This window comes from Oncorhynchus mykiss, chromosome 6, assembly GCF_013265735.2.
Source record: "Oncorhynchus mykiss isolate Arlee chromosome 6, USDA_OmykA_1.1, whole genome shotgun sequence".
Taxonomy (NCBI): Eukaryota; Metazoa; Chordata; class Actinopteri; order Salmoniformes; family Salmonidae; genus Oncorhynchus; species Oncorhynchus mykiss.
The window spans coordinates 33,589,204-33,604,890 of NC_048570.1; the positions used below are offsets into that span (position 1 = coordinate 33,589,204).

At 43.0% G+C, this 15,687-nt stretch overlaps 1 protein-coding gene and 1 long non-coding RNA gene across 2 annotated transcripts in view; one reads left to right on the plus strand and one right to left on the minus strand.

Moving 5' to 3' along the window:
* Positions 1 to 652: 652 nt before the first annotated feature.
* Positions 653 to 3,892, minus strand: LOC118965076. The gene is made up of 3 exons (XR_005052409.1): positions 3,493 to 3,892; positions 1,467 to 1,581; positions 653 to 1,181 (listed from the first exon to the last, which is right to left on the minus strand). It is a non-coding gene; the product is annotated as an uncharacterized LOC118965076 (long non-coding RNA).
* A 7,588-nt stretch (positions 3,893 to 11,480) lies between these two features.
* Positions 11,481 to 15,687, plus strand: part of LOC110525821 (single-stranded DNA-binding protein 2) — a 90,528-nt gene continuing 86,321 nt past the window's right edge. The window contains exon 1 of the mRNA XM_036979961.1: positions 11,481 to 11,635. Within this exon, the coding sequence (XP_036835856.1) occupies positions 11,580 to 11,635 (56 nt within the window). The 5' untranslated portion in view covers positions 11,481 to 11,579. The remainder of the gene's footprint in view (positions 11,636 to 15,687) is intronic.

Sequence of the window (15,687 nt, forward strand, 5' to 3'; positions counted from 1 at the left end):
GTGATGGTATTTACTCCATTCAGTAAACAAGGAGTTGGTATGTTTGGATTTTTTATGGTGTGTGAGAGTGTGTGTGTGAGTGAGTGTGTGTGTGTGTGTGTGTGTGGGGGGGGGGGGGGGGGGGGTGTGTAGCCTACGGAACTGTTATTCATTAGCTCTTCACAAAACAAATTACAAACAGACTCATATGCACACACATTTTGGTGATCCAAAATGCACAAACAACGTTCAGTAAATCAGTACTACACAACTTGCGCGGAGTGTACATGGAGGCAAGGTCAACTCCTCGCTTTTGAGTTTTCCTGCTGTTTCAAAACAAATCTGTCATTTTACAACCACCGCTCCATCTGGGGATCCTTGAAATCAAATCCAGCCCACCTCCTCAGCCTCTTAGGCTGTTACTTTATGAGTAACTGCAGATAGAGACGGTATCACCCAATTGAAAGAACAGTTGTCCTTACTCAAGTTTTACACGTTTCCTGATTGGAAAAGGACTTGATCACATAGAGAGGCAGGCACTAAGGATAGTAAAAAACAGGTGGTAGTAAACCCACTCATCTGAAAGACATGAACGCTTCCAGAACCAGATTCAATCAAACCCGCATTGCTGGATTTATACAGTAACTCTTTTCCCCCTGGTCAAATACAATCACAGAATGGTCTTGGGCTCTGATGCGTTCACTTTCTTCGGAACAAGAAATCAAATCAAATTTTATTTGTCACATACACAGTTAACTGCAGGTGCAAGAGGTGAAGTACATTAGTCAATAACAATAAAAACAATAAAATGAGTGTAGTCAAAATTAACAAGTGCTAGAAGCAATAAGAGAGGTAGTATGTAGTTATAATGGACTTTATTACACTGTATTTACAAATATATAGTAAAGTGACTTGGTCACGCAAAGGAATAAATAGTCAATCGAATAGAAGGGTGTGTGCAGGTAGTAGTACATTACTGTGTAAACATAGCATTTGTGGATTCGATTGAACTCCAGACTGTGACCACCTTATCCATTGAAAGACTTCTGGTGCCCCATGTTGTTTTCGTTAGGGGAAAAGGGAAGCTTCCAGAGATGAACGTCCAGACAGACTAACTGTAGGTCCAGTTATAGAGGAGGAGAAGAGAAAACAGGGAAAACTTCCCCTCCTGACCTTCATCCACACCGATCCATTATCCTGGCCTGGAGATGGGGAAAGGAGAAATAGGTTAGCCTAGCCAGAGGGCACTCTAACCTGGGTAACCTCCAGCCACACCTGAGCTACACCCACAGGCACTGGCCTGTCGGTAGTAGACATCTGCACTGAGGAGAAGGTATGTCAGTAAGATCACATTAGACAGAGGAGAGACAAGGAACAGCTGTGACTGAGGATACACTAACTCAGATATGCGCGTGCACACACACACACACACACACACACACTCAGACATGCGCATACACGCACACACTCATCTGCAGCTTTATTACCCAGAATCCTCTGCAGTTGCCAGCCTGCACTCCAATGTTCCGTCGGGCACATCAGCACCCAGCGCACGCTTGGAACGCCTCAAATCATCAGGAATTTCACCAACAGAAAACCTGCCTGGAATTCAGAAGAAGGCTGTGCATACATCTAATTGTAAAGAGAGTTTTTCCACCTCTGTTCAACTGGCCTTTTCAAGACAGAAAATTAGCTCCACCGATACATGGAATACGTTGTTTTACATAATTAATAAGGGAGGTTTAGCTTTTCACCCAAAGTGTAACAATAAGATTTTTTTTAAATACATTATAATAGTAAGACTAAGATTCTATTTGCCTCTGGATATCAGCAGAGATGGATCAACACATGTAGCTGTTTAATACTTAGAAGAAGAAGAATATTTTTTGATCCATACTTCCTTGCAGTCTACAGAAGTTCATCTTCTGTTTCGATCCCAACCCCTACAATACTTATTAGCCTTATGGGTTCAAAAGTACAATCTCAAACTTTGCTACCTCACCCCTCCCAAGAATATTCCCTCAAAGCAATTTGATCATGATCACAATGAGATTTGTGCTCATTGGACTGTCTATGATTTCCATTCTTAGGTTACCAATCCATATTGACAGACTGTCAACACATATTAGCAGCCTAGATAGGGTGGCAGGTAGCCTAGCGGTTAAGAGCGTTGGGCAAGTAGCAGAAAGGTCGCTGGTTTGAATCCCCAAGCTGAGTAGGTGAAAAATCTGTTGTTGTGCCCTTGAGCCAGGCACTTAACCATGTAAGTTGCCCCGGAATAAGAGCGCCTGCTGAATGAAACTAATTGAAAATGCAGATAGTGATTTCTATCAGTACATAGATGATCAGATGATGTATGACTTCTGTGCTACACATGGCCATAAACAGCAAACACTATGAGGTTTCCATTCCATTAGAGATAAAGTCATGTTGTCCCAATGATGTCTGAACATCTGTTCAGCAACACTAGAGGACCTACAATAATATCTTGTTAAACAGATGCTTAATTAGCATGCTATACTTAACATGATGAACCAGAAAGAAGCAGCAGCACCTCCACTAATGCTGCCCCCTCAACCCCATTGCTGTTAAATGCTGATCGGAGAAAGGGAACCGCCTACAGAGAATCATTACACTCTAATAAACCACACTGGTAATGGTTGGGAAGCGTTAAAGCACATTTACACCCAGTGTGATGGAGATGTGACACGTAGACCTGATGATACATTGTTTACACTGTTGAGAGCTGAGTTTAAGGTTCTTCCCAAACACCCCAATCGCAGGTAATAACACTTCACGCTAAAGGGGCTGGAATTCAAAATGGCTTCTCCAGATTGCCTACACTGTGCAGCTGAGAATGCAGACAGGTCAAACATGTGCATTTGATAGACAGACTGTACTTGACAGACTTTACAGTAGGCCTACTCCTCCAAACAGAACTTTCTCAAGGAAGTTCTCAAGGATGCTCTCTTGTGTCGGTTTCTATATGTTAGAATGTTGAGTCCATTGGTTTTTGGTATTTCAGTAAATCAAACGGCATACAGCACACAGACAGTATCCTATGAATCATCAGTGAGCACAGACAGCAACAAAGAGTTGGGGTCACTGGGTTGATCTTTTGAAGGCTGCATAACTGTGTAAACAGAAGACAGACAGTAACGATACGATATTACTCTTTTGAAGTTATTGCCCATCTCTGGCTCTTCTATGGCTCGGGCATGGATACAGAAGTCTCCCTGGAACTTCGGTCTATGACCATTTCACAACATGGGACAAAATCCAGCATGTCACAGTTCATTTTCAACTTGCTACCAGAAATGACTCAGGAATGTTTCACATATCAATCTGCAGCCTTTGTTACCACAACCACACATCACAGGCAGGCAGCGATTGTACTGTGGAATATCAAAACATGGGTGCTTTTAGAGGTAAAAACATGCACACATCCAAGTACCTTTCTTGGACCTAAACTGATTAAGAAGTGTTTTTCTCTGCACACTGTTAGATGCTTACCCATACTATATGCTGTCAATCTAATACAAATCACCAACATAAACACAGTCGCAAACAGGAAGCCCTGGCTGTAACTTTCCCGCCCTCAGAAGAAGAAAACAACTCTGGCTGCAAACAGGAGGAGCTTCCGGTCAGAAGGAGGAAAGGGGGAGGGGAGAACAGCAAATGTTGTTTAGAGCTGGCAGTTTCAACACGCCCCAGACTGGAACTTCTACTTCCAGCAGAACACAGAGATCCTTGCAGATTGCCTGAAAACCTTGCTGCCAGTACTGAGGCCGAGGCCCGGTGAAATAATTGTACTATCTTCTTCTATAGATACCTGTCTATATTGTACTATATTACTAACTAGTACTTTCTCCTCTCAACATTTAATAAGAAGGTGAATTCAATGGGAAATCAACAAAACATTTCACCATGTCATTGAATTTTTTGCAAACATTTTTTTTTACATTTTCATAAGTAGATGACTTTTTGCAAATCCAATCAGTTTGATTAAATTTTTTTGGATTGAAATTACGCAGAAACAAAGTTGATTCAACATTTTTTGTTGCCCAGTGGGAACCTATTTATGTCAGTCGATTAATATGTTAACACCTTGCCTAACATACACCTTGCCTAACACTTAGGTAGGTTGTGCCAGCATTCTTGAACTGAGCAAACATCGGTCCCGGAATCCAGTCATGGAGGTTAAAAATAAACAATGACACGTTCTCCATTGTGTCTCGTGTGTGTTTAACCAAATAAAGACACTGTGTGACAAGGTATGTTATTGTTCACTCTAAATTATCTACAGAGCCTGAAGCTCTTGTAAACTTCAGTGCAAATTATTCCCCAGTAGCTCTTTCATGTGAACACTTAATGGTTTGCTAATTGGCGTCCTTGCCAACAGTCACTCTCAGAGGAAATATATGGTCACATATCTACCCTCTCTTTAAATAAGGGCTGTTTGCCAAATGTTGCAGCAGTTGCTGAAAGACAGATGACAGATCCATTGTGTTTGTGTCTTGGTCTGTGCCCCTGGTGCAGCTCAGCTTTCTGACGTGTAGCGGTTCCCCAAATCGGAATTAAAAAGTTGGCGTAATTGTGACAAATCTGAAGCGTCTAGACACCCTAAAATAGATGACCTCAGACAAGACCGTGGGTTGGGTTCGGCAGACTGTGGCTTGGTGGAAACCAAAGGGGAAGGAAAGGCCTTGGATGGAGAGAGAGAGAGAAGAGAGGAAGAGAGAAAGATGACAAAATATTTTGCCCCAGATCCTGTGCACAGACTCACACCTCCATGACAATACATGATATCAGATTCTTATCTCGATGAATACTCAATCTACCAATGAATGTAGAAGATGGTGGGCTCAGTTTTCAGAGATTTTTTCTCTCACTCACTGTCTTTTTTTCCCCCACAACTCTCCGTGGCTCTCATTTTGCAGTTGCAGGTCACCCCAGCACACTGAAACGAATCATGCTGAGGTGGGGGGAATAGTGAGTAAGGGTAAGAGTGAAACAAACAGAGAGGATGTGAAGAAAAAACAGGAGGTAGAGCGAGACAGAGAAAGACAGAGTAGAAGAGGAGAGAGAGGGGGAGGGAGCGGAGAAAGAAGAGAGACAACATGTCCCAGACTGTTCACATCGTTGTTTATTTGCCTATTCCCATGTCATTTCAGGAGGAGAATCTGGTGGGTAAGATAAAGTGGTCCAAATATAGATACACTGACGATTTGGGTCTTTTCTCAATAACAATCCTGCGAGTCAATTTCACTGTTGCATTTGGTGCCTGTTACCATTGCTTAGTACATCATGGTAGAATTATAATGGAATAGAGCTATTGTAAAATGTCATTGTTAGTTTGACCCCAAACACAGTGTAAGGTGGTTTAACTAAATTTGACTATATTTCTTCTTTATTGCAGAAGAGTCCAAAATGAACTACCGGTAGGTAACAGTTGCATTGAAGTAAAGTATTGAACCCTCAACATATAATCTTTTGTACATCTGTACTAAGTTCACAGCATGATTCAACATCAAAATACCATGCACCAGAGGAGGCTGGTGGGATGAGCTATAGGAGGATGTGCTCATCGTAATGGCTTGAATGGAATAAATGGAACGTAGTTAAACATGTGGTTTCCATATGTTTGATGTGCTTGATACCGTTCCATTTATTCCATTCCAGCCATTACAATGAGTCCGTTATCCTATAGCTACTCCCACCAGCCTCCTCTGCTATACAATCTTTAGCATTTACAGTAAGTGTGTGATTGGGATCGGAGTGAGTCTGAACATTCCCTTCACATTGTAACTGTAAGTCTCCATGCAGGGCATCACACCCTCTGTGTCTGCATCCCAAATGGCACCCTATTACCTACATAGTGCACTACTTTTGAATAGAGCCCTACTAGGATACAATTTGGGACCGAGACTCTCTCGCTCTCTGTAGCGGATGGCTTCTTTCACAGTGTGGCTGTTGTGTTCTGAGCAGTAACTGGAGCTGTAGTGTTACGTGCTGGGTCTTAGCCCTGATATCTACTGCAGGCTCAGGGATTACACAGGGCCAGTCAATGGGAAGGAAGCTAAGGCACAGGCGATGGAGTATATCTGCAGATGCCAGGCTTCACACCATTACCCCAGCAGCCTCTATGGGACTCTGCCCAGGCCCCCTCCATGGGGTTATGGTGATCCCCTTCGATTTCCCACGATCTCCTCCTCTCTAGTACCCTCTGTAGAAGCCACTCAACAGCCCAGGTGGACATGGAGGTGAACTCTGTAGAGAGGAGCTGTTCATTACCAGTCAGAAGATCAGAGCAGCACATCGTTAACAGGAGCCATCTCGACAGGGAGGGCAGAGAATGATCCCTCCGTCCTTCCCTCCCTCCTGATCTATATCTCTCTATCTCTTCTTCCTTATTTATATCTCTCTCCTTCCCACTTTCTGTCTCTCCTTTCTAACTGCCCTCAAGCTGTTGTGATAGCAGTGATGCGTCACTGATAACCACACACACACTCTCTCACACACACGCAAACCCGCATGCATGCACGCACACACACACACACCTGTTTTCAGAGGGACATTTAACAATTTTCTGGTGATTCGGCCTAATGATTTGTGAACCTGAGTGGGAGTCATTACTACATAAGTATTTGACCCTTGGCAGAAGCAAAACATTTACTCATGCCTTAAATATTGTTAACTCTTGCTGTCTTTTCTCCAATTAGGCCTGTATATACACTGAACAAAAATATAAACGCAACATGTAAAGTCTTAGTCCTGGTGGTTAGAGCTTTGGGCCAGTAACCGAAAGTTTTGCTGAATCGAATCCCGAAGCTGACAAGGTAAAAATCTGTCGTTTTGCTCCTGAGCAAGGCAGTCAACCCACTGTTCCCTGGGCTCCGAAGACATGGATGACAATTAATAAGGCAGCCCCCCACACCTCTCTGATTCAGAGGGGTTGGGTTAAATGCAGAAGACACATTTCATTTGAAGGCATTCAGTTGTACAACTGACTAGGTATCCCCCTTTCCCTTTCCCATGTTTCCTGAGCTGAAATGAAAGATCCCAGAAATGTTCCATACGCACAAAAAGCTTATTTCTCTCAAATTGTGTGTACAAATGTGTATACATCCCTGTTAGTGAGCATTTCTCCTTTGCCAAAATAATCCATCCAGCTGACAGGTGTGGCATATCAAGAAGCTGATTAAAGAACATGATCATTACACAGGTGCACCTCTAAAATGTGCAGTATTGTCACACAACACAATGCCAAAGATGTCTCAAGTTTTAAGGGAGCATGGAATTGGCATGCTAACTGCAGGAATGTCCACCAGAGCTGTTGCCAGACAATTGAATGTTAATTTCTTTACCAAATTCGTTTTAGAGAATTTGGCAGTATGTCCAACCGGCCTGCAGACCACGTGCATGGCGTTGTGTGTGCAAGCGGTTTGCTGATGTCAACATTTGTGAACACAGTGCCCAATGGTTTTGGTGGGGTTATGTTATGGGCAGGCATGAGCTACAGACAATGAACACAACTGCATTTCATCCCTGGCAATTTCAATGCACCGAGATACCGTGACGAGATCCTGGGCCCAATGTCGTGCCATTGATCCGCCTCCATCACGTCATTTTTAAGCATGATAATGCACAGCCCAATGTCGCAAGGATCTATACACAATTCCTGGAAGCTGAAAATGTCCCAGTTCTTCAATGGCCTGCATACTCACCAGACATTTCACACATTGAGCATGTTTGGGATGCTCTGGATCAATGTGTACAACAGAGTGTTCCAGTTCCTCCCAATATCCAGCAACTTTGCACAGCCATTTAAGAGGAGTGGGACAACAATCCACAGGCCACAATCAACAGCCTGATTAACTCTATGTGAAGGAGATGTGTCACGCTGTATTAGGCAAATGGTGGTCACACCAGATACTGACTGGTTTTCCGATCCACTCACCTACCTTTTTTTAAAGGTATCTGTGATTTACAGATGCATATCTGAATTCCCAGTCCATAGATTTTCAATTGACTAATTTCCTTATATGAACTGTAACTCAGTAAAATCTTTGACATTTTTGCTTGTTGCGTTTATATTTTTGTTCAGTATAATCTGAACCCCACACACCTCCTCCTTTTCCCTAAACCCTCCTCTCCTCATTTCTATCTTCTCAAACACACGGTTGTCGCCTGTGATTCGTTGTCATGGCGATCAGCCCCCAAGGGACTCATCCCAAAACCGAAAGTTCTGCTAGTCTGAAATAGAACCGCCGTCTCTCTCCTGGGGGATGAGGTTCACTAGATACAGAGAGTTAGTGAGAGAGAGAGGGGAGGGTGGGAGGGGGGTGGACAGGAACAGAGAGTGGAGAGAGGAGAGAGGAGAGGGAGAAAAATAGAGGGAATGAGAGAGGGAAGGAGAGAGGAGGGAAAGAGGGGGGGGAGAACCAGAGATGGAGAGAGAGGAACAGAGAGGAACAGAGAGAGGAGAGAGAGAGAGAGAGAGAGAGAGAGGGGAGAAAGCGAGAAAGAGAGGGGAGGAGGAGGAACAAAGAAGAATAGAGATTAACAGAGAGAGGGACAAGAGAGAAGGTGCAGAGAGAGAGGCGGGGCAGAAAGAGGGAGAGAGAGATACAGCAAGTGTAGAGAGAGAGAGGGTGAAGAGAGCGAGAAGAGGAGCAGAAAGTGGTGAGAGATAGAGAGAGGGAGTGAGAGAGACAGTGTGCATCCATTCCAACTGGGTCACATCGCCGGAGCTTTATGTAAGGGTAAACACTGCTGCCCTGTTCTGTGCCCTTGATTACATACACACACACACACACACACAAACACAGGAGGAGCAGTCCTTCTCCAGAGACTACCCGTTGGGATGCAGCACTTTACATTTTTCAGTTATATACTAGGTCCAAATTTGCAGAGGCACTGAATTGAAACGAAAGCCATCACTGTCTCTCAGTGGATTTACGATAAGTACACCATGACAGTGAAGTGAACCCTGGATGTTAGCTCGCGGTCAGCATAACTTAGCATTTCATCTCTGCCAAAGTACACCGAACAAAAATATAAACGCAACATGCAACAATTTCAAAGATTTCACTGAGTTTCAGTTCATATAAGGAAATTAGTCAATTGAAAAAAATTCATTCGGCCCTAATCTATGGATTTAACATGACTGGGAATACAGATATACATCTGTCACAGACACCTTCAAAAAAAGGTAGGGGCGTGGATCAGAAAACCAGTCAGTACCTGGTGTGGCCACTAGTTGCCACATGCAGCGCGACACATCTTCTCCGCATAGTTGGTCAGGCTGTTGATTGTGGCCTGTGGATTGTTGTCCCACTCCTCTCCAATGGCTGTGTGAAGTCAAATCAAATCAAATCAAATGGTATTGGTCACATACACATGGTTAGTAGATGTTAATACGAGTGTAGCAAAATGCTTGTGCTTCTAGTTCCGACAGTGCAGCAATATCTAACAAGTAATCTAACAAATTCACAACGACTTCTTTATACACACAAATGTAAAGGGATGAATAGAATATGTACATATAAATATATGGATAAGCGATGGCCATGCGGCATAGACAAGATGCAGTAGATGGTATAGAATACAGTATATACATATGAGATGAGTAATGTAGGATATGTAGACACTATTAAAGTGGTGTTATTTAAAGTGACTAGTGATACCTTTATTAAATTCATTTATAAAATGTATTAAAGTGGCCAGAGATTTGAGTCTGTATGTTGGCAGCAGCCACTTTATGTTGGTGATGGCTGCTTAACAGTCTGATGGCCTTGAGATAGAAGCTGTTTTTCAGTCTCTCGGTCCCAGCTTTGATGCACCTGTACTGACCTCGCCTTCTGGATGATAGCGGGGTGAACAGACAGTGGCTCGGGTGCAAGTTGCTTGATATTGGCGGGAACTGGAACACGAGGTTGTACACATCGACGCAGAGTATCCTGAACATGCTCAATGTGTGACGTGTCAGGTGAGTATGCAGGCGATGGAAGAAATGGGACATTTTCAGCTTCCAAGAATTGTGTAGAAATCCTTGCGACATGGTGCCGTGCATTATGCTGAAACATGAGGCGATGGCAGCGGATGAACGGCACGACAATGTGCCTCAAGATCTCGTCACAGTATCTCTGTGCATTCAAATTACCATCGCTAAAATGCAATTGTGTTCATTGTCCGTAGCTTATGCGTGCCCGTACCATAACCCCACCACCAGCATGGGGCACTCTGTTCACAATGTTGACATCAGCAAACCGCTAGCCAACACAACGCCATACACGCTTGTCTGCGGTTGTGAGGCCGGTTGGACATACTGACAAATTCTCTAAAACGCTGTTGGAGGCGGCTTATCGTTGAAAAATTAACATTCAATTGTCTGGCAACAGCTATGGCTACATACTGCAACACATGTTTCAGACTGGATGCCTCCTTGTACTTTACTGCCTCTAACAGAAGAATCGGTGCTGTCTAAATCACAAATAAAAATGGGAAGATATAGCAAGATTTTGTATTACACAAATCCATTGATAATCAACTGATGAGAGGGGACTCAAATGAACAAATAAGTCCAGGTTCTGTTGCTCCCGGTTACAGTAATTCACAAGGTGTCAACTTGTGGCATAAGAGGGTGGAGTGATCTACACTATTGCCTTGAACGGATTTAACAGAAAACAGCACATACAAGAAATTAGTTAGTTTACTAAAGTGGATTATTTCAAATATTGCCATTGTGAGAATGATGCATTTCATTGTTTAGTTTACTTTGTGTGTAATTGGCTCACACGAGGAGGGGATACAACACTACAGAATGTTGTTGGATCTCTCACCTCTGTTTGTCAGTCTCTTCCCATTCTACACCCATTCCCAAGTTCAACATTGGCTATGTAATAGACCCATGTAATTCCAGTTCATATTTGCGATGGTTGTTTGCGCATTGCGTTGTCTGCGCGCCGGGTGTGATTGTAGAGGGGGTGATTGTCTATTAAAGGGGCAGCCAGTCGTTTAAAATCCTTTTCGGACTGTTTCAAATCCCCCCTTGCACTCAGAGAGTAGAATGGAGGGAGGAGTGCGGGTGTGTGTGAGAGAAAGAGAGATAGCGAGAGAGTATGTGTATGTGTGATAGAGAGTGTACATGCTTGAGTGCTTGTGTACGTGTGTCTCCGTGCGCGAGTGTGTGAGGGTGCGTGAGTGTGTGCTTCTCTGTGTGTGTGTGTGTGTGTGTGCGTGTATGTGAGCGCAAGCGCCAGGGAGAGCGGCACACACAGCCAAGGCAGACGGAAGGAGAGAGCGTAAGAGAGAGAGAGAGAGAGAGAGAGCTAGAAGCGAGAGAAAAACAGAGAGATAGAGATAATGTAGAGGAGGGAGGGAAGGGAGGGAAAGGAGGGAGGTTCTTGGGGAGTTCTAACGAAGGGCGTGGCCAGCAAACTGTCAGTCACTGCCGTTTACCACACAAAATGGGTGTGCTCAAACATAAGGACATCCAATGGCAAGCGACGTTGCTTGTGTCACCATGGTGATGGGGCTGTACTCGGGGAGGTTGTGATGGGTTGACAGGTGCGTGACAATCGGAGCTCTCTGCAAGCATGTACGCCAAAGGCAAGAGTAACAACGTGCCGTCCGACAGCCAAGCCAGAGAAAAGTAAGTTTTATTTATGGGGGGAAACCGCAGCAATGAGGGAGGATTGAGAAAGTTAATGAACGTCCGGGTCAGTCACACGGAGCTGCTGTCGGAGAAGAGAGACATTGCAAGAGAGAGACTCATAAAGGCATGATTGAGGCTTTGCACGGCTTTAAAAGTTGACCATGTCAATTTCTTTGTAAATTCTGGAAATAGCAAGAAAGATTACAATAGAACATCATGGGAAAATAGAATATATGCACGAGGCTAGCCGACTTACATGACCGTGGTTCATAGGACACCTTTTACCGTTATACTGGGTTAGTATTTCTGCGACATAGCCTATATTTTTGACAGCAATGCTTATCAATCTACAGTTTGTCAGTTTAGCGTTATTTCGCTATATATTAATGCAAAAACATTATACTGTCTGTAGAGGTAGCTGTTGTAAAGCCTAGGCAAACTGTTATGTTCAAGTTTTTCAGTGGAGCTTTATGCACGCTTACATGCCCACGTCGTGCATATTGTTGTGAGTAGAAGTTGTCTTTGCATTAAGTTGACAAGCAGGTGACACTATCGCTGTTAGTTCAATCAACCGATCCATTGCATGCTACAGTACCTCGCAGCAGCTGACAGACAGACAGACAGGCTATTAAATATCCAGCATAGCCTAATGTGTCATCATTATTTAAGCTATCATTAACATTACCTGACTTTTTACTTGCATAGTCTAGCGTAGCCTACAGGTCAAGGTGCCTAAACAATATGTTTGTGTACATTTTCGAAAAACATGTTATAACTACAGGGTTATACAATACATGCACATTGCAAGTAATGTGTTTTCCAGTTGAGCAAATAATTAACGTAGTGTTACCAATGTCCGGACGGGGGCTTTTCAATTGTAATTTCTGTCAAAATAGCCTACAACATAATGTAATTTCTGTCAAAGATTTATATATTTTTTAACATCATTTTATGCATACTGTAGCCTCAGAATTATTTCGATGAATGTCTCTGTTGAGTGAGCACATCTTGTCTAAAGAAGAAACAGTTTCCCGGGAGACAGACAGGAGAACTTGGTTACATTAGGCAGGTTTCTATTAACCCAGGCACTTGGCACACACTGGTTGAATTGAAGTCTGAAAGACAAAATGTGACCATGTGTAATGGAAACAGTAGATTTTCTGAAGATCGAATACATTTTTATCTGTTCGACAGGGGTGGGTTCATCTTTTGTCATAGGCACATGGAAATTATTAGACTATTGCTAATATTAGTAAATTCTTGCCAAGGGCTTAACTTTGTGTTGCATATTGGGGAGGTTAGGGTCAATGGGTACTGGGGTCAACCCCCTTACATGGGGGTCAAGGGCTCCCAACCCAGGAGAAAAATAAATAAATAAATGTAAAATGGTTGTTTCTGGTTAATTTAGAATGTATCCTAACCACAACTGAAATACTAATAATTTATATATTACTTTAAACTGTTGGTCCAACTAACAGTTCAGAAGGTAACTACGCTTGGCAATTATTTTGTAGAACGACTGTGAGAAAGTCAGTTCTGATGTGTGTTCAGTTCAATTGAATGTTTGCTACGTTGTGTAATGGCTTGTACTAAACAATGTTCTTCAACGTTCTTGAACAGACTTTGAGGTAGCCTACATTTTCTCAGTTTGGCGGATGTGAGGGGGTTGTGGCTTGAAGAAATGAGTGTGGTATTTGAAGGATAGTGGTGCATTTTTAACCCACAACACAACCCAACCCTGTTTTTCAACTGGTCGTTCAGAACAGCACAGTTTCCGTTTAATTGAATATTGCATTACGTTTTTTCATACTGAACGCAGCCTTGGTGACTTTTCTACTCTAAAATGAATAAAAATTAAATTATGGTGACACCATTAAAATGATAATTTTAGGCTCCAAAATTGAACCTAAAATGTTCCATGTTATCAGGCTGGTGTGTTATTAATAAGCATTATCACCTGTAGCCCAACTGATGCAGTATAGAGCCCTGCACAGCATAGTGCCCACACCCGAGACATTCAAGGCCCTAACCTACCCAGGCCCGATTGCTTCTGCCAAATGTAACCTTTTCACACGTACCAAAAAACGGGTGTGATCATTCTACAGCGGTCCCTGCAGCGTACACTCAAACCTGTGTGATTAGAACGCTTATTTAGAACGTTCAGTTTCGATTGACGCAGCAGTCAGCATTTGAGCTGGCCACACTGTTTTTTCGCAGAAACATTTTGCACAAACAGAGTCCTTACAAAGTTATGTCCTGAATGTGACCAGTTTATTTTTGGATGCAATGTTAGAATAAAAACATGAGCTGGCTCACACCCAGGGAAAATTATTTTATGTAGAGGTGCTAACTAACAGCGAATAAACTATAAGCTATAAAAATAGTCGCACACTCTATATATAAACTCCCAGTAATTTATTGGGTAAATCTCCATCGTTTCGGCATCACTGTGCCTTCTTCTGGTTGATTGTTCCGACATTCACAGAAGTAGCGATAGCATAACACAATTATCATCCAAACTGGAAAATATAGGCTACATTTGTCCTAGCGCTAACTGAGGAAAAATTTACTTAACACAAGCGGTCATATTTAGATAACTCTCGGCTGACAGAAACCACAATATGATTTGGCTTATAGCAATTACTATTTGGGTAGTTTGTGCGCACCGCCATGTTTGTTTTTTCGCGTCAACCAAAGATAATAAAGAGGAGACAAGATGAGTTTGGTCTGTTTGCTGTGTGCATGTTGAAGGAGGTGTGTCGTCTACGATCATTCCCTTCATTCACTTTCGGAAGTTTACTCGAAAGAAGAGTGAACCATTCTAACACCCCATTATAACATCTTTGGTCTGACAGATGTTTATGTGACACCCAAAATGCATTGTATAATGTCAACAAACATGGCGGAAGGCCTCCCGGGTGGCTCAGTGGTCTAAGGCACTGAATCGCAGTTCTAGCTGTGTCACTAGAGATCCTGGTTTGAGTCCATCCTCTGACGCAGCCAGCCACGACCGGGAGACCCAAGGGGCAGCGCACAATTGGCCCAGCGTCGCCCGGGTTAGGGGAGGGTTTGGCCGGAAGGGATGTTCTTGTCCCATCGCGCACTAGCGACTCTTGTGGCGGGCCGGGCGCAATGCACGCTGACATGGTTGCCAGGTGTACAGTGTTTCCTCCGACACATTGGTTCGGCTGGCTTTCGGGTTAAGCGGGCATTGTGTCAAGAAGCAGTGCGGCTTGGTTGGGTTTCGGAGGACGGCAGGACCTTAACCTCTCCCGAGTCCGTACGGGAGTTGTAGCAATGGGACAAGACTGTAACTACCAATTGGATACCACGAATTGTGGGGAAAAAGGGTTAAAAAAATAACTAACAATTTAAAAAAAAGTATTTATATAAAGAAACATGGCACCACACAGCTGGCAAATAGCTCATTATAATCAGTACAAGCTTCATAAAAGTATTTTACACACATCATAGGTGTCCATTACAATCTATTCAATATTCAGAATACATTATTTGTCACCAGTACTTGAAAATATGTGAATAAGACTGTAAATACATTATGCCACATGGATGGATGGATGGATGGATGGATGGAGTGATGGAGCGGCAGGTAGCCTAGTGGTTAGAGCATTGGGCCAGTAACCGAAAGTTAGATCGATTCCCTGAGCTGACAAGGTCATTCTGCCCCTGAACAAGGCTGTTAACCCACTGTTCCTAGGCCATCGTTGTTAATAAGAATTTGTTCTTAATAACTGACTTGCCTAGTTAAATAAAGGTATAAAAAAAATACATGCACTACCTTTCAAAAGTTTGGGGTCACTTAGAAATATCCTTGTTTTTGAAAGAAATAACATTTTTTGTCCATTAAAATATCATTAAATTGATCAGAAATACAGTGTAGACATTGTTAATGTTGTAAATTACTATTGTAGCTGGAAACGGCAGATCATTTAAACAATTTTTTATATCTACAAAGGCGTACAGAGGCCCATTATCAGCAACCGTCACTCCTGTGTTCCAATGGCACGGTGTGTTAGATAATATAAGTT